The following is a 21,793-nucleotide window of genomic DNA, read 5'->3' as shown; positions in this document are numbered from 1 at the left end:
ATCTCCCACCTCCTGGTTTCTCTTCTGCTGCATCTTCCGTTTCCATTGTTCTTGCACAGTTGCTTCTTCAGGGCCAGGTCCTATTTTAGAAGAAGTGCCTAAGTTTTTTTTAATCGACAAACAAATCAATAGTCTCCAGGGCAGAAGGTCAGAAAAACAATTCTACTGCCTAGCATCTGTTTGTTTCCCAGTGATTCCTGCTTGTTAGAGTGCTTAACAAGGTAGGAAGGAAAAGGCGAGTGGGGCTTCTTCGTGGGCAGGCAGGCAGGCAGCAAGCATCCCTTGTCCCTATGTCTAGCCCATGGCATAGATCCAGTCAGTGTGTACTCAGGAGAGCTCACTGCAGGAGGAGCTGGCAGGGTGAAGTAGGGGAGGCTAATGTTGGGAGATGCTCTCAGAATGGCCCCTGCACTCCTAGAAGATGGTGTGCATGCAGTTATCCCAATCTGTGCATCCAAGGCTATGGGCCACCCACAGAGTCATCAACAGATAGGTCAGAGCTCAGAGAAGAGTGTAGACCATCCAGAGGCTGGTGACATTGATTTATGAGCACAGATTAAAAGGGCTCAATCTGCATATGTTAGTCTAATGAGGATGACGCTTTGGTCCTGAGAAGTTCTGACAACGGCCAGGGGTATTAAGGACATGTACACACATCAGGGAGGAAAGGAAGGGGAAGCTAATAGTGACTGGGAGAAAAGGTGCTGAAAAAAAAATCCCGTTGTTGCCATGGTTACCATCATCTGCCAGGTGACACCCCCACTGTCTCAACTAGAAAATGAAACAAAGCCCAGGATTTTCTCTGGGAGTGGGGATGTTGTCACCAAGGCTTATTCACACAGAGCCAGTCTGCTCACAGATTCATTCATTCTAAAACGGGTGCCTGGATGCTATCCGGTGCAGGGTGCTGTGGGCTGGACCGAATGGGCAGAGAGAGCCATGGAAACAGGGGATAACATGATGCTGTTACAGAACCTGGAGCTCCTCGATTCCAGCTAGTCTAGCTAGACAACTTGCCATGAGTATCTTGTCTTTCCTCCCAAGTGTGCGATTATAGGGGGCGCACCACCTGCCCAGCTATTACCTGGCATCTAAAATCCCAACTCTGGTCCTTGCCCGTGTATACACTGCAGGTGTTTTATCCACTGATTTATCTTAAGTCCCCTTTCCATGTGGGTGGGGGTGAGGAAGACTCCTGGAAGAGAGGAAGATCAGCCAAGGAAAGACAGACAAAAGCATCCTAGGAGTAGAACCATTGCATACGCAAAGACTACAGCACCTTGGGTATCTAGACTTTTCGATGGAAAACTGGGTATTGGGAGTGGCCAGTGACATGGCCTCGGGATGGAAACCCACAGTACAAGGTCATGGTGTCCACATTCATACCAAAGGCTGGAAACTAAGCCCAGATGTCTGGAGTGGCCAGTGACACACAGGTCCATGACTGTTTTAACCATAGTCAGGGTAGTGTCTTGGCAAGCTAAGCCTTCCAAATTATATTTTCTTACCCTAATATCAAAAATTAATTTGCATTCCCTCAGCACATACCAGCTGGTTGATGTAGTCGATTGACCTGGGGGTTGCTTGATTGGCAGGGAGGAGGCTGCCCAGACTGGAAAATTAGCCATGCATAATCTACCGGGAGGATAAACGACACTCAGTAATTTAAAGCCAGCCGTAGATGAAATGAATCAGAACAGAGCCGCAGCGAACAGAGACTGGAACAGTGAAGTCCTTTGGTTCTCGGACAACACCCTGGGTCCCTGGGAATCCTGGGGAACAGGTTTCAGGCCTGCTGTCTTGAAGATATCTCTGTGTGTAAGAGAGAGGGGGGCTCTGTATACTCACCAAGTTGTTCACCAAGTGCTGCATAACATAGTGATTTGATTGACACTGCTTCCTGAGGCGTAGCAGAACTGTCTAAGTAGGTCTTCCACGGACTCGTGAGCCCTGCAACCTTTGGGTTAAAGAGCCTTGGAACCTACCAGGAAACTTACAGCATTAGAAAAGGAAGAGAAAATTCTCAGATAGTGTGTGTGTGTGTGTGTGTGTGTGTGTGTGTGTGTGTGTGTGTGTGTGTTGCATATGTGTTCACATGAGTTAAGCTTTCATATGTCTGAAAGTGTGGGGCAGGAGTGCATGTGCATTCATATTATATAAATGTGTATCTGTCTGCAGCTGAAGTATGTGGGCCTGTGTGTATAAGCATGGTGTCAGTGTCAGGGTTCACCTCAGTTGCTCTCCACTTCATCTTTTGAGGCAGAGTCTCTTGCTGAGCTTGGAGCTTTGCTAGTTTTCCTAGTCTACCTAGTATGGCTTGCCCCCAGGATCCCATCTCTTCCTCTGGGGTGCTGAGACCCAGGCGACCCGCCAAGCCTGCTTGGCATATATGTGGCTTCTAGGGATCTGAACCCTAGTCGCCATGCTTGCACAGCTGTTGCTTTACCTACTGAACTCTTCAGATGATCTGACGTCCCCAGTCACTGCAGAAATGCACAGAGATAGTCACGTGACAAGGTGCTTAAGGATCTGGGTTCCACACACAGAGCCCAAATAAAACAACAAACAAGCCAAAGAGAGATGGTGTCTCAAAACCAGGTCTCTGAAAAATGATGCCCACAGTTATCCTCTGGCTTCTGCATAACACAGGCATGTATGTGCACATGCATCTGAACATATTCACACATACACAGTTAACAGACAAGTTGAACTTGGTGGGATACGCCTTGAATCCCAACACTTGAATAATTGAGGTAGAGGGATTGCCAAGTAGCCTGGTCTACAGAATAACACCAAAACACACACACACACACACACACACACACACACACACACACACACACACACACAAATAGAAAAGAAAGAAATCCTAATGCAGAGACCATATCATTGCTCCCTAATATTTAATCTCCTGGATTTCACTCCTTGGTCCCTCACTTTCTGGATTCATGTCTTGGTTGGATCCACATTAGTACTTACATACATCCTCTTAGATGGCACCAGGTCCAAATGTGTAATTTGGCTCACAGTAACTGCCTTTTTCCAAATCTGCCTCCCTTTGTTATCTGGAAATTCCCTGAGGACAGAAATAAGACCCCATGTGAAGACTGTAGAGTCACGTGAAGTCACAGGAACCATTGAGGCCCACCAGCCCCTCTTCCACTTAAATCACATCCCACTGCTCTGCTCTTTCAGGGATGACAGCAATCCCCTGTGCCTGCCTGGGCATCTTCCTGGGTGGCCTTTTGGTGAAGAAGCTGAGCCTGTCTGCTCTGGGGGCCATACGGATGGCCATGCTGGTCAACCTGGTATCCACAGCCTGCTATGTCTCCTTCCTCTTCCTGGGCTGTGACACAGGCCCTGTGGCTGGGGTCACTGTTCGCTATGGAAACAAGTAAGTACCTAAACTCTTACCTTGACCCTGCCCAGGGACACCTTCACTGTGGATCTGAAGAGCTTACTCAGCCCTGCACAGGGCCACCTAGACTCCACCACAGGCAGATAGAGCCATCTCGGTCTCTGGTGATCCAGAGAGGAAGAGGAGACCAAAAGGCCTTAGCATCCTACTTGCAGTTGGAAGAGTCAGCCTGTCCTCTGGGTGCCGAGCTGTTCTCCTCTGCTGCAGGAGAACCCCGGAATAGAGCAGTCGTTCATTTTCCAGTCCACCTGCGCTTTCCATGTGAAGATGGAAAATAAAAACAAACTTTATTTCAAAATTCAGTTTAAAATAAAAGGCAGACTCGATTTCAATAATTCCAACTACATGAGTCAGAAGCTTCCATCAAGCCCACGTAGTCATTACCAGGTCGTGGTCCATGGTGAGCGTGTTTAAGTGGTAGGGGAAGGAAGCAATAGAAGCAAGTGACGAGGGAAGGCAGGAGGAGCAGGAACCAGCCGGTTGCTATGGGATCTCTTCTCTTATGCCCTGGTTATTATCCCAGACTATGGACCACAGTCTCCATAGCCATTGCCCTTCATATAAATTATGGGATTTATCATCTCTACGTCCCAATGTCTACTTTCCTCACGGGACTCTTGAGACCACCCTGAGCTGTGGCGTGTAGCCTAGACATACACACTGTGGCTACACTGAAGGTTACACAGCCAGTCTCCTCCTCCAGGCGGGCTGCTGGGATGCAAGAAAGCCCGGAGATTGGGTAGAACTGGACTCATCTGCCATCCCTAGAGAGTGAGCAGAAGTCACAGCAGTGGCAGCTTCTCACAGACTCAGGCGCCCTCCAGGCGGCCCCCAGTTCCTCACACACAGAATACCCTTCAGCTTGTTCTTGGCTCTGAACAGCAGCCCTTGCTGTGGACTGCTCAGCTCACAACAGTAAACTGCAGTGATTAGAAGCACATGTGCAGGGCCCCGCTACTGTGACGTTATGCTGTGAAAAATGAAAAATAAATAAAGTTCAAAGCCTATGGTCACACTGCCCAGCTCTAACTTATTCTCAACACTCGTTGGCGGAACAAACGTTGGGACAAATTTCCCTTTGGATAAAGTGTGTAGGATTATACCGAGAACAACGTGTTACAAAGAATCCCTTCAACAGAGCGTGACAGAAACAGCCAGGTGTCCCCATGTCACCAATCAGGAAGTACTCCAAGCCTTAGGTTAGAGCAGGAAACGGATCTGCTGAAGTCACTTCCTTCTTCTGGTGGCTGCAGACTAGGCTCCTCCCTCTGGGTGTCTCTAGCCAGTGTGTTCTTGGTAACTGTGTCTTTGTAGTGCAGAGGCAAACACCTTAGCTAGCTGGCATTCATGATATGTCTTCAGATACTGAACCAATCAGAGGCTTGAAGCCAGGCTGGGCATCCTGTATGCAGGAGAGGGAAAAACAAATCGCAGAGGGCAGGGTGTCCAGTAGTGCAGGAGTAATTGGGGATAGGGGGCCTTCCCAGCCATCTAGAAAAGTGTCCTGGGAGTAATAACCCTAAGCTGAGCCCCAGCCACCTTCAGCTTAAAGGGCGCATGGTTACAAAATGCAAAAAGAATCTTCTTCCTCACTTTGAGGGAAGCCAGAAGGCCATACAGCCAGGTCCCCAACCCAGCACTGCTTCATGGGGTGAAGTCTGGGCTCTGGGCAGTATCCCTGGACAGGTGCTTGCAGGTCAGCCAGGGATAAGATGGGAAGAATAGAAGAGGCCTGCTAAGTAAGCACGCTGAACAAGGGCACCATGAAGCCCATCACATCAAAGTGATGTCCCACCACGATGGCCCTGCTTCTTTTTTTTTTTTTTTTTTTTTTTTTTTTGGTTTTTTGAGACAGGGTTTCTCTGTGTAGCCTTGGCTGTCCTGGACTCACTTTGTAGACCAGGCTGGCCTCGAACTCACAGCGATCCGCCTGCCCCTGCCTCCCGAGTGCTGGGATTAAAGGCGTGCACCACCACGCCCGGCTGATGGCCCTGCTTCTAATGAGTCACCGTAACCCTTTCTTTTCCAGCTCAGCACATGGCTCGGCCCTTGACCCCTACTCTCAGTGCAACAACAACTGTGAATGCCAGACCGATTCCTTCACTCCAGTGTGTGGGGCCGATGGCATCACCTACCTGTCAGCCTGCTTCGCCGGCTGCAATAGCACGGTAATTGTAAACCTTGGGATGCAGGGGTGAGGGTAGGACCCAGGCAACCACAGCTGCTCACAGTCCAGTCAAGGGCCAGGGTGGGCAGTCTCCTCTTGTAGCCTCGCTGTGGCTACATCTGGAAGGTAACAGGCCAAGACAGTTCCTTAGTCCTTTGCTGAGTCAAATGGGCTCCTAGGACACTTCATGGAGGAGCTGACAGTAAAAATTAAAGGGAACTATGTATGTGCAGCGGGAGAAATGGCTGTGGAACGAACGAGGTACTCACAAAAGGTGGCAGGGAATAAGGCTGTGTACCGTAGTGAGCTGCCCACCACAGGATTCTGTAGAAATGAAAAAGATGGGAACGGCCTGAGGCTGACTGTAGCCCGGCCTCATCCCTGCTCAGCTCTCTTGGCCTCTTCCTTCCCAATTAAATGGCCACCACCCCTTCTCTCTTCCTACCATGCTTTTATGTTCTTTTCTCTTCTCCTTAACTTGAAATTTTAAGTTGGCCGCCAGCCTTTCTTCTTCACGTTCTCTAGGTGAACATCTGGTGCCACGTGACCTGCTACGCAGCCCTGTTGCTCCCACCTCCCAGGTTCCTTTTCGTGTACCACATTGCCACTGCTCCAGCACATGCCCCTTCTCTTGTTCAGACCTGTGCTGTAATCACCTTGCTAGTCTTCCTGAAAGGCACTGATCCCAGTTCACACGTCTTCAACTCACATCTCTCTCCAGCTGTCTTCAACTCACATCTCCAGCTGTCTTCTTTCCCTCCAGATGGCTGTTCCGCCTTCTCTCTACAGTTTTCTTTCTGCTCTTTTCTCCTCAGTTGGATACCTCCTATTGACCCTTCCATTCCCCTTTCCAATGCCTGCTACTCTGAAATGATCCCTTATTTCTCCCTTTGGGAGTTCTTGCCTTTGAGTCTCTGGGCACCTGTTCATTGCTGGCTGTATTTGTCTCTTTGACTGTAGCAATCTTGTAAAAGTGTCTGTCTTTCATCTTTGGGTATCTTGCACTAGGGAGACGATTGCCCCCAGAAGTACTTCATAATTTCTCATACAATGCACTGATGGGAAGGAAAAGATAATTGCCATGGGGGCTGCTTTCAGGGAAGTAATTCACCCATTTATTTCCTCTCTGCCTTGCCTCCTGCATCTTAAAGAGCAGCAGTTCCCTGAAAGAAAGAAAGAAAAAAATGAATCATTTGTTTTCATTTTCAAAGATTTCATTTTTGCTTGCTTTTAAGATTTAGATTCCTGGCCAGTTATTAACATCTTCTATAAGGAAAATAAATCACTGCCGATTGGGGGCTGGGAGGACCCGATTTTATAAACTAGATGATAAAGCAATTTCTTTATGTGAGTGGAAGTAAATATTAAAAGGGGGTTGGGACCCGGAGAGTGGTTCAGATAGAAACACAAGCTATTATTTCTCATAAGAACAACCTCATTGACATTTCAATATTCAGACAGTTCTGTTAACAGTTCGCCTCAGCCATTGTGCTGTGATGAAAACTTAAGTGACTCAGAGTAGCCGTGTCCTGAGACCAAACAGGCCTTTATTCTAAGGGGCGCACTGACCCAAACCTGAAGAGCCTGGATTTCCTCTGATCTTGGATGCATCAGAGATGTGTTGAGTAACAGCCTCTCTGAGCCTGTGTGTGCACTTGGGGCTGCTGAAGCTGAAGAGCTATGGGATGTCATGGTAGGACAGCAGGTGAGGGCTGACTCCAGGCCACAATAGTCATTCCTCAGACACCTGTTCTCCAGTCTGTAACGTGCCTACTGGGATGCTTATTGGATTGCATTCCTCCCCCCACTGAGGCAATTGTCTGGGTGTCCCTGGCTCCCCCGCTGTCACAGAAAGGACTTGGAGATAGAGTCCTGTTCATCCTAAATGGGGCTCTTGGAGTAGTTCAGCCTTTAAAAAAAAAAAAAAGCTGTTGTAGCCCTTATAGGAGCTTCAGGCTGAGAGCCTGGTTCTGGCCAGGTAATGGGTCTTCCCTGTTTTGCTTGTACAGTGTGACAGCTTGGCCTTGAGTCAAAAGGAATCTCCGGCTGACGTCCAAAAGTGAGCAAAAGGCAATTTGAGTCTTTAAAATCTCCGCGGCAGTATTTTGAAGACATGCCAAACAAAGGCTTCTATTCCTGGTGTGGGACTGTCTTCCCCCTCCCATCTCCCTTCTCTCTCTCTCTCTCTCTCTCTCTCTCTCTCTCTCTCTCTCTCTCTCTCTCTCTCTCTCTTCCTCCCTCCCTCCCTTCCTCCCTCCCCCCCCTCTCTCTCTCCCTCTCTCGCTCTCTAGCTCTCCTTCCTTCTGGTCTCTAGATACTCTGTACAACTCTTCCCCACTTGCAGGCCCCTGCCATTCCTATTTCCATGGCTTGTTTCCTTCCCTAGAGAGCAGGCTGTCCCAGTGTGGGCTCAGCCCTTCCCTGTGAGTTTCCTTGGCCGTTCTGCTGCTATCTATATCCCTGCCTGTACTATTCCATGCAAGCCCGCGTTAGCGTACCAAGATCCCACAGTAGAATGTGGTAAAATTCTGAGGCTATCTGAGCCAAACCCAGAACCTTCCTCTGCATTCTGCCGCCCATTTTCAAGATGCCTACCTACATGAAACTATCCTCCTGCACACAGCCCAGTCTCAATACACTTAGCCTTCATGTCTGCCCTAGCCTCCTCTCCAGCCTTAATCTCCTATCTCTTCCCATTTCCTAGGGAAACTCTCCCGACAGCCGAGCTCTCCTTTGCTGTGTATGTGAGTCCTGTCTTGCCTACCCACCAGGGCTCACCCTCTCTTTGCCCTTTCCTTGCTCCTATAGAGCTGTCTTCTATCTCAGCACTATTTCAAGACAAAGTGCATGTCCTTCCAACCTCCACCACTCCTATTCTCACCTGGCAAGGTTCAAAGCCTATCTCTTCTAGTAGCTCATTTACTTAGGCATCTCTGTCCCTCACCAGGATGGTGTGTTGTAGACCTTTGCCCCCTCAGTGCCAGATAGAGCTCTGGGTAAAGGCCCAGACTTCGTAAATGTCCCTGGATGCTAAAGCTGGTGACTGCAGAGGGTAACACTCCTGGGCAGCAGCTGGCAACCACGTAGACAGGATGGTTCTAATTTAAAGTTGCACCTTTATCCTTATTCAGGTCTCACTGTGTGTGTGTGTGTGTGTGTGTGTGTGTGTGTGTGTGTGTGTGTGTGTGTGTGTGTGTACATCTCAATGATCTGATTGTATGTGTATATATACAAGTCAACCAATCAGATCATTGAGATGCTAGTGAAGCCCGGTAAGCATCAGCTGTCCTTATCTTTATTGTCTTCTTTGGGGTTTTTTTGTTTGTTTGTTTTTAATTTTCCTTTCACTTCTCAAGTGATAACACTGGAACTTCCTAGCCCACATTGGCTGTTGCATTTCTAAATCTTGTCATTGCCCGTGGTGAGGAGGGATGACAAAAAGATGAAGTTAATTTTATCAGGCTCCTTTGGTGTGAATACATTGCTCAGGTGTTTGCATGCCTTTCACTTTCAGAAGTACTTATTCAAGCAGAAAGCATGTATGTACGCTGGAAGTGATGTCCCTCTCTGATGGCCTGAATAATTGATTTGAGGTGGGGAAACAGCTTGTATTAGCCACCGATAGGTTAAAAGTCAGCAAGCCGAGCTCAGCAGTTTGTAGTTTAAAAACCACAGATGGCTGATCTACACCCACCAAGCCATACGACATTTCTCGTGGGGCATGCTGGGAATTGGTGATTCCACCTTGGAGGCCTCAATGCAGCTACATTTTAGAATCCGTGGGAACTTTTTACATTAGAGGGTCTGAGTCTCTCCCTACTCAGAGATTCTTCCTTCCTTATTTTTGGCATGTGACTTTTAACCTCTCAGGCATTCTTAGTACATGACCAGGGTCAGAAACCACTGTGTTTAATAGGCTGTTTCTCCATCTTGGCCTTGCAGATATTTTGAGGTAGACAATTCTTGCTCCCTAGGAGCTGTCCTGTGCACCATGGGATGTTAAGCCACATTCTTGAGCCTCCAAGTTAATCTGACCACCATAGATGTCCTCAGAAGTGGCCAGGGGTCCTTGGGGACACTACATCCCTGCAAGGGATGAGGCATGTTGTGAGACCTCCAGCCTCTGAGCTGCTAGATGCCCCCATCTTCCTCACATGCCGGAAGTGCCCTGATGCCTGTGCAGCCCAAGCAGCTGATGCATGCTAATGAGGCATGCGCACCCTAAGGATACATTTCTGGTGGCCTGGGCCAGATTAAACTGAGCTTTTAGCTTGGAGGTTTTATATATGGGTGTAGTTTGGGCCTCTGTGAGGGCAGTAGAATACAGCCAACGGGTGTTCCGCAGCCAAGATGCGGCTTGCTATTTTTTCATTGTTCGCTGTGGAGCCACAGTCCTCACCAATGGCCGTCCTCGTGGCTTAGACACTTTTACTCCTGTGTATTGCTCTGTCTGGCGCCACAGACTTAAACTGGGAAAGCCTCTCCTTTAGCATAGTCCAGATCCAAACACTGATTTAACCGTCCATGCTCCTCCCAGCCAGGGCTTCTCAGAAAGACCTTGAGAACACTCAAATAGAGCCCGACTACAGTTTTTATCAGCTGTGATGCCTGCCGCTATAGCTCAGGCCCCCGTGCTGGGCATTATGGAGATGAATGAGGCCCAGGGTCTGTGTTTTCCTTAAAATCCACTATGGTGTTTTCTAGGAGGTTGTACAAGAAAGTACCAAAGAGCAATACTCAGTCCAGCTTTACAGTTCAGCTAAGTAGAAAGAACACACCAGAAAATAAGAGGCCATGAAAGAAAAATCTTCCAGTAAAGAAAAGCAAAGAAAAAAAAAAAAAACAAATATACATGGCATTTTTTTGTCTTATTGCTTAGTTCTGATTCTCACTTTCGGGGGGCGTTATTTGAGGTGGGTTTGTTTGAAAGAGAGAGAAAAAAGAGCATAAAATGGAGTGGGTAGGCAGTTGGCAAGTTTCTGGACAGAGTTAGGGGAGGGGAAAACATGATCAAAATGTAAATTATTTAATAAATACATAATAAATAAAAATTAATCATAAACATATTTAAGTAGCATAAATTAATGAAAAAAAGAGGCCATACATTTGAAGGAGAGCAAGGAGAGATTTATGAGAGGGCTTGGAAGGAAGAAAGGAAAGGGAGAAATGACATAATTATGCTATAATCTCACAAAATAAATCATTTTAAAAATACAAAATTGGACACTGGGAAGGAAGTTGAGTCATACAAGCCTGAGGATCCGAATTTGATATCCCAGAATCCAAGTAAACAGTGGAGCATGGCAGTGTGTGCCTACAGTTGCAGTACTAGGGAAGCTGTTCATCCTGAGAGTCGCCAGAAAAACCGACTCCACCATTTTGAGCCAAATTTAAAGCAGGCTTTATTAAATATTAAAGACTGACCAAGAGATGGACTTTGGTCAGGACCATTCCTGGAATCTCACACCTTAGAATGGCCTCAAGCCACCTGTTGTGGGAGCTTATAAGGACAAAAGTATAGGCCACTGTACTTTCCCATGAGGCCTTGGTATTTTTCAAGAATACAGTTCCCAGGATCCCAGGAAGTTACCTGGTTCCTGTGCAGGTGGGGCTTAAAGGTTAATTTTGGGCATTACAAAAGTGAGAGCAGAGACAGGAGGATCCGTGAAGAGCCAAATTGGTGAACTTAAGATTCAGTGATAGGGGCTGGAGAGATGGCTCAGAGGTTAAGAGCACTGGCTGCTCTTCCAAAGGCCCTGAGTTCAATCCCTAGCAACCGCATGGTGGCTCACAACCATCTATAATGAGATCTGGTATCCTCTTCTGGTGTGCAGGTGTACATGCAGGCAAGAACACCTTGTACATAATCAATAAATAAATCTTGGGGAAAAAATGATTCAGTGAGAGACCCTGATTCAAAACCATTAGGAAAGTTGAGAGTGACTGAGTGAGACCGTCAGTGTTGACCTGTATATACACATAAATGTGCATATACAAACACAAAGAAAAGGCTGGATGGATTTTTAAGCAGTTTCTTGTATCCACTAGGAATTAAAATAGTGGTTTTGGGTTTTTTGTCAATATCTTTCACATTTTTTGCGTGTTTTGGAATTGTCCCAAATGTGTTGCACATTGCCTTTTCAATAAGGAAAACTGTATTTTTAAACTCCAATGTTAAAAGGTTAAAGAAAAATATACTTAAATAATATAAGGAAGTAGCTAAGTAGACCACTTAGTGGCCTTCTGAGGTTACACCCCTAGGGTAGAAATTAGCTCTATGTGAGCCTAGCTAGAAGGAGGGCCTATGCTTTTATCCCCGGGCAGGCCTTTGTCCTGAGGCTGCAGGCATTTGCCTAATGGGCAAGCCTCCTGGAAGGCCACCCCTGCATAGATGTCCCAGGGGTACACTAGGGGTGTGTACCAATAAGAAGGTACTTTCTTAACTTGTACAAGGCTTGGGCACTACATAATAATGTATATTAAATAGTAATAATAAATGCATTTAGATGTTTAAAGTGGTATGGCATGATTTGACATCTGGAGACAGAATACAAGAGGGAGAGACACAGGGTCTTGGATTCACTTGAAGCTACAGTCACGTCCTCCCGTTCCAGTGTCGTCCTCCATGTCCCACATGTGGTAGTAGATCCAGGGTGGACCTCCCTGCTCCCCAAAGAGCAGCCCTTTGGCTGCCCCCAGGAGGAGGGAAGTCCACCCTGTTGCGACAATCCCTACTGCCGGTGCTCTATGGGAAGGGTGCAGGGATACGGGGAGGGGTCTTGCCTTCGCTGTGGCATTTTTCTTCCCGGCCATTATCTTTCAGTTGCTGACCTTGCAGGGAAAGGAGGGGCAGTGTCTTTATTCCTGCAGTTTTTCAGCTGTCTCTGCTGGGAGGTCACTTGGGTTGTTCATAATGAGGAATGAGCTCTTTCCTGGAAACACCAGCATAGGTTTGGCTCCTGGTGTCCTAATAATGAAGAGGCAAAGGACCAGTGACAGGGACGTTTCTCTGAGAATGACAGCATCTTCCTGTGCCTGATTCCTTCATGACTCGCTGAAGCCCTAACACATTCCACTGCTGCTTATTGTTCCTTTTTCTTTTCTTTTCTTTTTTTTTTTTGTACTTGACACTGTACCACCTCATTATTATTTAAAATAGTAATACTTAATAAATTAATTTTATTTTAATGAAAGTCTCCCAGGAGGAATCAGGAGGGAGCTTGCCTTATATTCACACTCACGCTGGAAAAATCCCTCCCTCCTGAACCAGAAATTAGGGAACAGTCACGTCTTCCCAGTGTCTTGATGCCTTCCGAGTGACGAGGCTGGCCTCTCAGGTTTTACTGCAAGGCTTTGCCATCAATGACATCATCCCTCCCACACCACTCCCCCTGACAAAAGTAGTCTGTCAACCTGGGGATCCGTTTCTTCTGTCCCCTTCATAAGAAATGACCCATCAGTTCTGAGTGATGGGAGGAACAAAACAGAGGCAACTTCATTTGCCAAGATTTGTAAAACACGGCTGATGAGTGTCTTGTTCTTGTAGGATGAGCTGTCAAAATAGCTTGCTTGCCATTTCCTTCATCTGCTTAAAAAAAAGAAATCCAAGACCCAGGGAATAATTGTTCTGCGTTTATGGTCTCCCAGCTTTTGTTGTGATTATTTGTTCCTGCCGTGCATGTGATAGAAGCATTTCTCAGTTGAAGTCAGTGGTGGTATGAAGAACCACGTTGCAACTTGGAGACGTGGGCTGATGCATATTCATTGATTGTTTCTTTCGTTTGTTACTAGTATGGAGTTTTTAATTTTTTAAAATAGATAATGCATTTACAAGTTTAAAAATCAGCATGTAGAAAGACCAGCCGTGAGACTTCTTCCCTCCCCCTTCGTCCTCTCTTCACCCACTTCTCAGCCTGCCAATAAATAGACCATGATGTCATTGGTGCAGACATGCAGTTGAGTGTCCCTTATCTAAAATTCCTTTATGGTAATTTGGGGTTTAGGGTTCTTGAATAGGTTACAATATTTGCATATGTATCATGAGGTAGTAGTAAAATTTGACCAAGAGAGATGCTTCCTGGGCTGGGGAGATGGCACGATGGATAAAAGCATTGACTACACAAGCATGGAGACCTGTACTTGAATGCCCAGAGCACACATCGTCACAGTGAGGCAATGCACATACCTGTAGCCCTAGCACCATGGCACACAGAGCACACATCGACACAGTGAAGCAATGCACATGCCTATAGCCCTAGCACCATGGCACACAGAGCACACATTGTCACAGTGAGGCAATGCACATGCCTGTAGCCCTAGCACCATGGCACACAAAGCACACATCGACACAGTGAAGCAATGCACATGCCTATAGCCCTAGCACCATGGCACACGGAGCACACATCATCACAGTGAGGCAATACACATGCCTGTAGCCCTAGCACCATGGCACACAGAGCACACATCGACACAGTGAGGCAATGCACATGCCTGTAGCCCTAGCACCATGGCACACAGAGACAGCTGAACCACTGACGTTCACTGACCTGCCACACTTGCAAAAGCAGCTAGGCTTAGGTCCCGTAAGAGACTTCATCTCAAGATATTAAAGCACAGAGTGGTAGATCGGGATACCAGATGTTCCCCTCTGACTAATGCATGCACATGCATACACACACACACACACACACACACACACACACACACACACTTACCATATTTTGGTTGTAGCTTGTCCCGTGAAGTCAAGTGAATAACATGACTCAGGGAGACATGTCAAAGCTCAAAGCATTTTGGATTTTTTAGCATTCTGTATCTCCCATTTTCACATATTTGTACGAATTTTCAGTGTGCCTAGAAGACTCTACTCTGTTCCCATGTTTTAGATTTTTAGCGAAGGGTTTCTTCCTGGGCCTCTTTCCAACATATAAAAGAAAAGTACTTTCTTACAGCTGTATGGGCTTCTATCATGTTGACCTGATAGAGTCTATTAAACCGGAAACAGTTAAATATTCAGATAGCCATCAGTCCTTGCAAGCCACAGTTGGCTTGTGTTATTCATCTGTCACTTTGGGCCTGAGCAAGCCTATCTGCCAGGTATGTTCTTGTGAAATTTGCAAGCCAGCTCCCTTCTGTCATCTTGTTCCACAAGCTTGTCGGGCCCTCTCATTATCCACATGAGGGATGGCAGGAGGCTTTAATGACAGGAAATCTAGATCCTGATCCCTCACTTTGTGACAGCAGACAGGGAATTCGACTCTCTGGGGACAACAGGGACTATATTCCTTCCCAGAAAAATCATACGGTGTGTAAGACATTGCCTTGAAATAGGGGTAAAATCCCAACCCTCATTGGGCAAAAGAGCTTACACCTGCAATCCAGTGCTTGGGAAGAGGAAACTACCTAGTGAGTTTGAGGTTAGCCTAGGGTACTTGAAAGAAAGACACAGGGAGGGATTGGAGGGGAGAAGTGGAGGAAGAGAGGGAGGGAAGAGGAGGGATCACCCCCTAGCCAGATTGAAAGGCACGAATGAACTAGGACTAAAACACTTTCTTACTACCACAACGGGACCTAGCAGAGAAAGCACACCCATCTGTTCTCACTCTGATGACCAGGGCTTCTTACCTCTTCTCCTTCTGAACATTTTTCACATGAGTTAGGCCCAGTGGATTCTTGTATAACTCCCTTTGGAAGGATCCCATCCATTTCCAGCTTTGCATCTTGAATGCCAGTAAGAGAGCATCCTCCCTGGTCCTGTGCTGCTTCCCAGCATCCGTTTCTGTACACAGCCTGTGGCTGCCTCCCTCATTCCATTCAGGGTGCTATAGTCACATGCCATAGACAGAGGGGCTTATAAACTACAGTAACTTGTTATAATTCTGTAAGCTGGGAGGTCCAAGCTCAAGACACTGGCAGGTTTCTGCATAGTGAGGGCCCACTTCCTGCTTCCCAAATGGCATCTTGTCTGTGACTCCTCATGTAACTAAAGAAATACTGTACCTCTCTGGATTCTCGGTTTTTTAAGCCATTCCTATGGGCTCTACCCTCATCACTTCATCACCTCCCTGCAGTGGCTTTATCCCCTTCTCGGTGGTTAGGTTTGAGCATACAAATTTAGAGAGGACACAAATATCTGCATTTATCCTTGGCCAGATCTGCATTTACCCCTCCCCTGCCCTAGCTATGCTCCCTGCCTGTGCCTGTTCCCCTTGCCTAGAGACAGGCCTTAGAGCATCAGACAGTCTGCCCCTGGTAGGTCAGATGGATAGCTCTTTAGCTCATAGGGGAGGGGAAGTTATTGACTCTCTGCCCTTTGTGGTTCCTAGCTGGGATGGATGCCTCTAACAAAGGACATCTTAACAAGCACAGAGAGGGGTATTCACACCACGTGCCTTGGATTACATGGGAGCTACCCAGGAAAATGAGTGAATCGCACAGAAGCATCTCTGAATCCAGACTTAAGTGAGGAAGGCCGGTGATGGGGAAATGACCAGAGAAAGTATGGTTAGCAAAGGATTAATTATTTAGATCTAAGTTGGTTAGTACCTTCTCTATTGCCTCCTCTTCCTAGTACAGAAAGGCGATGCCTCTACAGATGGAAATTTTGAACCATGGCAGTGGTGTGTGCCTGTAGTAGTCCTGGCTACTCAGCAACTAAGGTTGTAGTATCATCATTGGAGCCCAAAGGCCTGAAGCCAGTCTGAGCAACAAAGCAAGACTTCATGTCTCATTAAGTACAAGATTTCCTTCATACTACCGGGTCTCACACACATAATTTCCATACCTGCAGCTTCAGGGACCTGCAGATCATCAGAGGGATTGCATCTGCACTAAATCTGTCCAGAAATTGTTATGTCATATTCCCTAAGCGATACAGTGAAATGGCTATGTTCCCAATATCGCACTGCATAAGATGTAAAGTCATCTAGAGATGGTTTGTATGTATACAGAAGGAGGTACATAGGTACCACACCATTTTTATCCGGGATGCAGGCATCTGTAGACGTTGGCATCTATCTGTATGGTATCCTGAAGCCCACTATCCTGGGACATGAAGGAACCACTGACTGTAAATTTCTGTTTAAAAACTGGTGAAGTCTATTGTTGTCCCAGCTTCTCCTGTGTCTGTAAATGTCTTTAAATGATCAGCTCAAAATAGCCCTTGTGCCAAAGTTGCATACTTTGGGGGGGGGGTAGTAAGTTCTGATCTCCTGTGAGTTCTAGCTTCCACACCACCCCGTGTTTCTTTCATGCTAGAGAGGGACCTCTGCAAGCAGCTCCCAGCCTTAGAAGGGAACATGTGCCAAGCGGGCACCACAGGTTCAGCTTGACAACTCAATGTACCTGTGCATCAGGAAGGGACATGTCAAGTATCCAAGGGGGATGTGGTCTAGAGGAGAGACATGAACAGATAGGGAAATATGGGGTGAGAAAGCAGCCCATAGCCCTGAGTTGTTCCTGCCTATTAGCATGTGAAAGGGGAGGCAATGCCAAGGAAGGTGGCCAGGGTGTAGCCAGGAGAAAGGGAGCCATGGGAGATGGGGAGCAAGCAGAGCCACTGTGAGGGGAGAATGGATGATGGACTAAGGATGTGGGTGCCAGTGTAGAACTTCATGAGCTCTGATCCATACAACTGGAGAGAGAAGCCAGTTAGAATGACATGAGAGCAGTGCCAATAAGGAGATCTGGGCACTGGGTGTTAGCAGCTGGAGAAGTTTGCCTGTGACCTCAGTGGCTGTGCCAATCCACACTTCTCTGGGCAGAGGGTACGATGGCATGGTGAGCTTTACCTGGAGAGAAGTCCAGCTTCCTGCTTAATCTGGCCACCTTGTGTGTTCTGAAGCTGTCTTCTGGGTCTCGTCTACCACCCTGAAGCATCCTACAAGGAAGTGCTTGAGCAAGAGTGTCCCGGGACATTCTTGACTTACAGTGCCCATATCCTCTTGTAGGGCAGGTTTAGGTCAGGGTTCAGAGGGTCCATGGGAGGAGAAGAGGAGCCGCACAGCTTGAGGCCGAATGAAGGGATGTGGTGTCTATGTTAGGTGTCGTGGAAAAGCCAGGTAAAGTCTCCAGGTATAGGGTTTGGATGGGAGTGGGAGGGGTGTCCGGCCTTAGCACCTGCGAATTGTCATAGACACCCAGGTATGTAACAGGACCATTTACACAGATGCCTACCCTTGGGCACACATGCCATCTGCCCCACACAGCCATGCAGGGCAGCCCTGCCCATGAAGCATTCTCCTATGGGACGAGATACTCCATATCTGTACTGTATGTGGTAAGAGAAAGGGATAGCGCAGAGGAAGAGGAGAGGAACAAGTGTGGAGAGAGAAGGGCAGAAGAGGAGAACCACAGGCTTTATAGAGAGTTTGCCTGACCCCTCAGGAGTGTTTACCTGCTGGGCATGCGCTCAGAAAGCCAATCAGCTCTGGAAAGGAAGGCAATGAATCATTTATGATTGTTTTCGCTTTGTATTCGTTAAAGGCCTCTGCACTACTATTATCGAACCTTAATTGGCTTGGCACTCTGAACAGCCTCCTCCAGCCCCTGCTCCTCCCTCTGCGATCAGAAATTCCTGGAGCAAGCTAGCCAGCTCGCAGGAGAGTGTGAGAGCAAACCGTGCTTGCGAGCAGGGGCTGCCGCTCCAGAGCCCCTCAGAAGATCAAGTGGAATGTAGCCGCTTTTCTTTCTCCTCTCTGATCATGTATTAATACATGTATCCCATCAGGCTTTTGTTCTGATCCCTGTGAGCTATTGTCAGCTGCCTGGGATCTCTTAGCTCCCTTTGCTTTCTCAGCCACTGGACAAGTTTTCCGTCAGCTTCCACCCATCGGGGTCTCCCAGGCACAATGGCTTCACGCATGACAGCGTGCGTCCTTTGTTCTGAGTGCCATGCCAGGCACTGAACCAGCAACAGTATGTGGGTTACCTGATTTACTTCTTTTAATACACTTCGGTGTAATTATAACTGCATAAAGGGAAGACAAATTGGCAAGTAATTGCGATGTTAATTTGGCAATGTTTTATCATATTGTGGAAGCACAATTTCCTCTCTAATTGTATTGGGGGGACACATTTATCTACAGTGCAGCTTATTGAAGGATTCTTGAGAATGGAGACGAAATACACAGGAGACAGGAACTCCACCCCTCCTCCCCATAAACATTACTTCATTTGCATGTGTTTTTGCAGCCTCCTTAAAAAGCTAACTCGTTTATTCAGGCCCAATTAATGGAATGCCATAGAATGTATAATTAGGTTGTGACAGCTTAGCTGATGGATTGCCTTGGGTGTGGAAACCAGAGACACCACCACCACCACCACCACCACCACCACCACCCTACCCCCCCACCCCCACTCCGACCCCCACCCCCACCCCAGTTTAAATGCCTGAACCTTCCCTTTCAGAACCTCACAGGCTGTGCGTGCCTCACCACCGTCCCCTCTGAGAATGCCACCGTGGTTCCAGGAAAATGTCCCAGTCCTGGGTGCCAAGAGGCCTTCCTAACCTTCCTCTGTGTGATGTGTGTATGCAGCTTGATCGGGGCTATGGCCCAAACACCCTCTGTCATCATCCTCATCAGGTAAGCTGTCCACTGAGCCCCAAGTACGTGAGAGTCAGCCTGGCCTATTCCCTTTCACCTGGCACACACCTGCAGGGCTCCTGAGCCTCAGACCTATGCAAGGCGAGATGGAGCTGCATCCAGGAACATAGCTGTTCTGGGCTAAGAGGAATCAATCACAAGCCTTCCATCAGCTGGGACTTCATAACACAACAGGGCAGTAGTAGAAGGCCGCTTTCATAGCCTCCCAGGAATAACTATTCGGGTGACTTTATTTAAAAGCATTCTCTACTGATCTTGTCGGGAGGCATTATTGGTGAAATAAAATGAAAATAGTGGCCTGGGGTATGGCCTGGTTGGTGCACCTGCCTGACAAGCAAGGGCTCAAGTTCATAGCCTATAACCCATATAAAATCTGGACATAGAGCTTGCTTATGATCACCATGATAGTGAGATGGGAGGCAGAAAGAGGCAGATCCCTGCAAGCTTGCAGGACAGTTAGTCTAGCCTACTCAGGGAAGTTTTAGGCCAATGAGAGAGGGGTGGGGGTGGGGGAGGGAGACCGACCCTGCCTCAAAACTGAAAGTGGAAAGCTCCTATGGAACAATATTGTAGGTTGTCCTCTGACCTCCACACACATGCTTATACCTACACACACACACAATCGCAAATGGCACTAAATTAGCCAAGTCATTATGTCCAAGCCTTGTCCTTCTGTCAGCCAGCCATATGCATGCCCTTAGATACAGCGTAGTCTCCCAGACTTGATTCTGGATCTCTTACATAGATGCAGCACTGGTCCTGCCTGTCTTCTGCCATAGTTTGGACGCTTCAAGTCATGTGTGCAAACGCTCTAGAGACATGAGAGGTTAACCATGCCAAGAGGCTTGTGGCGCACAGGTAGCAATGACTTTTGTATGAGTAAGTGGCTGCAGTGAGACTCCCACATGCCCCTTGTCTCTGGCAAGCCGCTTGGAGGTAGATGAAGTGCCTTCAAGATGAATCATTGCACAATATTAAGTTTCACCATTCGTATTGCCATTGCTATCTTGGCTTCACTGGGGTCCCTGGAATAGCACTGACCTGTATCCCAGTTACATCTGAGTCCCATAGAAAGGCTCACCTCTCTAGATGCATAAGCAAAGCAGTTCAAGGGCTGGGGATAGAAATGGGATGCTTGGAACCACCTTGATTCCTTGCAGAACACCAGCTGCTTTACCCAGCTTCCCTGTTCCTTGAGCCCTCCCTACCATATCTTCTCATCTTTGCTAGCAACTGCCCTGAAAGTAGATTTATAGGAAGCACTTGTGTTGCCCAGATCATCGTTAGCAGTGGCTTATGGATGTGCAGAGGCATTAAGGCTACAATAGCAAGTTGCCATCTTATACTTAGGAAGTTCGACAAATTCATATCCAGTGCTTTTGAAGGCTGTGGTCAAACAAGTTGAGTCAGTTTTTTTTTTCCCCTGTGGCATTGAAAAGCCTATAAGTCCTTTCAGAAATGCAACACGCCAGGGTGAGTCAAGAGCCAAAAACATATTCAGGCCCCTGCAGTAACCTAACCCCATTCCTGGCCATTTATCTCAAGAAAATAACTCTATACAAGGAAAAAAGAGCTCAATACAGACAGATTTTTTTTTTATTATGACGTTAACTATAATGGCAGGGACACCTGAATTGAAATACTGAGTTAAATTATGGAACTGCAGTTCAAAGGAATAATGAGAAACCTTAAGGATGTAAGAAGTGTTTATGAAATGAGCCATTGAATTTAAAACTATACATGGAATGTGATTATATATAATATGCATATGAACAAAACCCATCAGGTTTCACGTATCGGTTTATGGTGGCCGTGTTATGAGCAGTTTATTTCTTATTAGAAGTTCTCCTGAAACCGTATTGTAACAGTCACACACAGAAGTCACCAGAAAGCAGAAGGAGGGACCCTTGCTACCATTATTAGTGGCTGGTCCACTTCTTTCTCTCCCCATGAGTTCCCACAAAGGCCCAGCCTCTAGATTATAGGTGGGAACACTTTGGCTGTGGGAATTTTAACTGTTTCCAAGCCTCAACTTGTAGTTTTGGGGGACCATGCTGCATTCCCTTTAAGTGGATTGAGAGTTTATAGTCGCAGTGACCTGTGTTCACCACACACACTAATGAACCCCTTTTTACCTAAGGGCACATGTTCATGTTTATATCGAAAGGGGGTCATGATGCATCATTCCATCCTGTTCCCAGTCCAGCTCACCATCACAGAAATTTTAGGCAGGAATTTAAATACCCCAGGCAAGCTGGCCATAGCAGATAATTACCAGCCCTTACACTGGCCCAAATCAGTAGCCTCAATCCCATGGTGGTGAGAGGTTATCAGTAGGAAAGCTAAAGGAAGTGAGGCTGGGAGGGGACTTGCTTGATAAAGGACTGACCTCACAAGCATGACGACTGCAGTTCAAGTCTCAGGAGCCATGTAAAGATGTCGGGCATGGCGAGGCATACTTGCAATCCCAATAGTGGGAAAGTGGAGACAAGAGGATCCCCGGGGTTCACAGACCAGCCACCCTAAGCTAATTGATGCACTTCTGGCAAATGAGAGGCCTTGTCTCTATGGAGATGGATGGTATTCGTAAGAATGACACTGAAG

At 47.2% G+C, this 21,793-nt stretch overlaps 1 protein-coding gene across 3 annotated transcripts in view; it reads left to right on the top strand.

Moving 5' to 3' along the window:
• The window catches only part of SLCO3A1 (solute carrier organic anion transporter family member 3A1), a 290,789-nt gene that overhangs the window by 244,668 nt on the left and 24,328 nt on the right, over window positions 1-21,793 (top strand). For all 3 annotated transcript variants that reach the window (XM_084756104.1, XM_084756103.1, XM_084756102.1), the window contains exons 6-8: window positions 3,196-3,394; window positions 5,448-5,586; window positions 18,993-19,168. In XM_084756104.1, coding sequence (XP_084612230.1) covers window positions 3,196-3,394; window positions 5,448-5,586; window positions 18,993-19,168 — 514 coding nt within the window. The remainder of the gene's footprint in view (window positions 1-3,195; window positions 3,395-5,447; window positions 5,587-18,992; window positions 19,169-21,793) is intronic.

Source organism: Acomys minous, assembly GCF_964271855.1.
Source record: "Acomys minous genome assembly, chromosome: 2".
Taxonomy (NCBI): Eukaryota; Metazoa; Chordata; class Mammalia; order Rodentia; family Muridae; genus Acomys; species Acomys minous.
The sequence above is the reverse complement of the archived record's forward strand: the minus strand, read 5'-3'. Positions and strand labels throughout refer to the sequence as shown.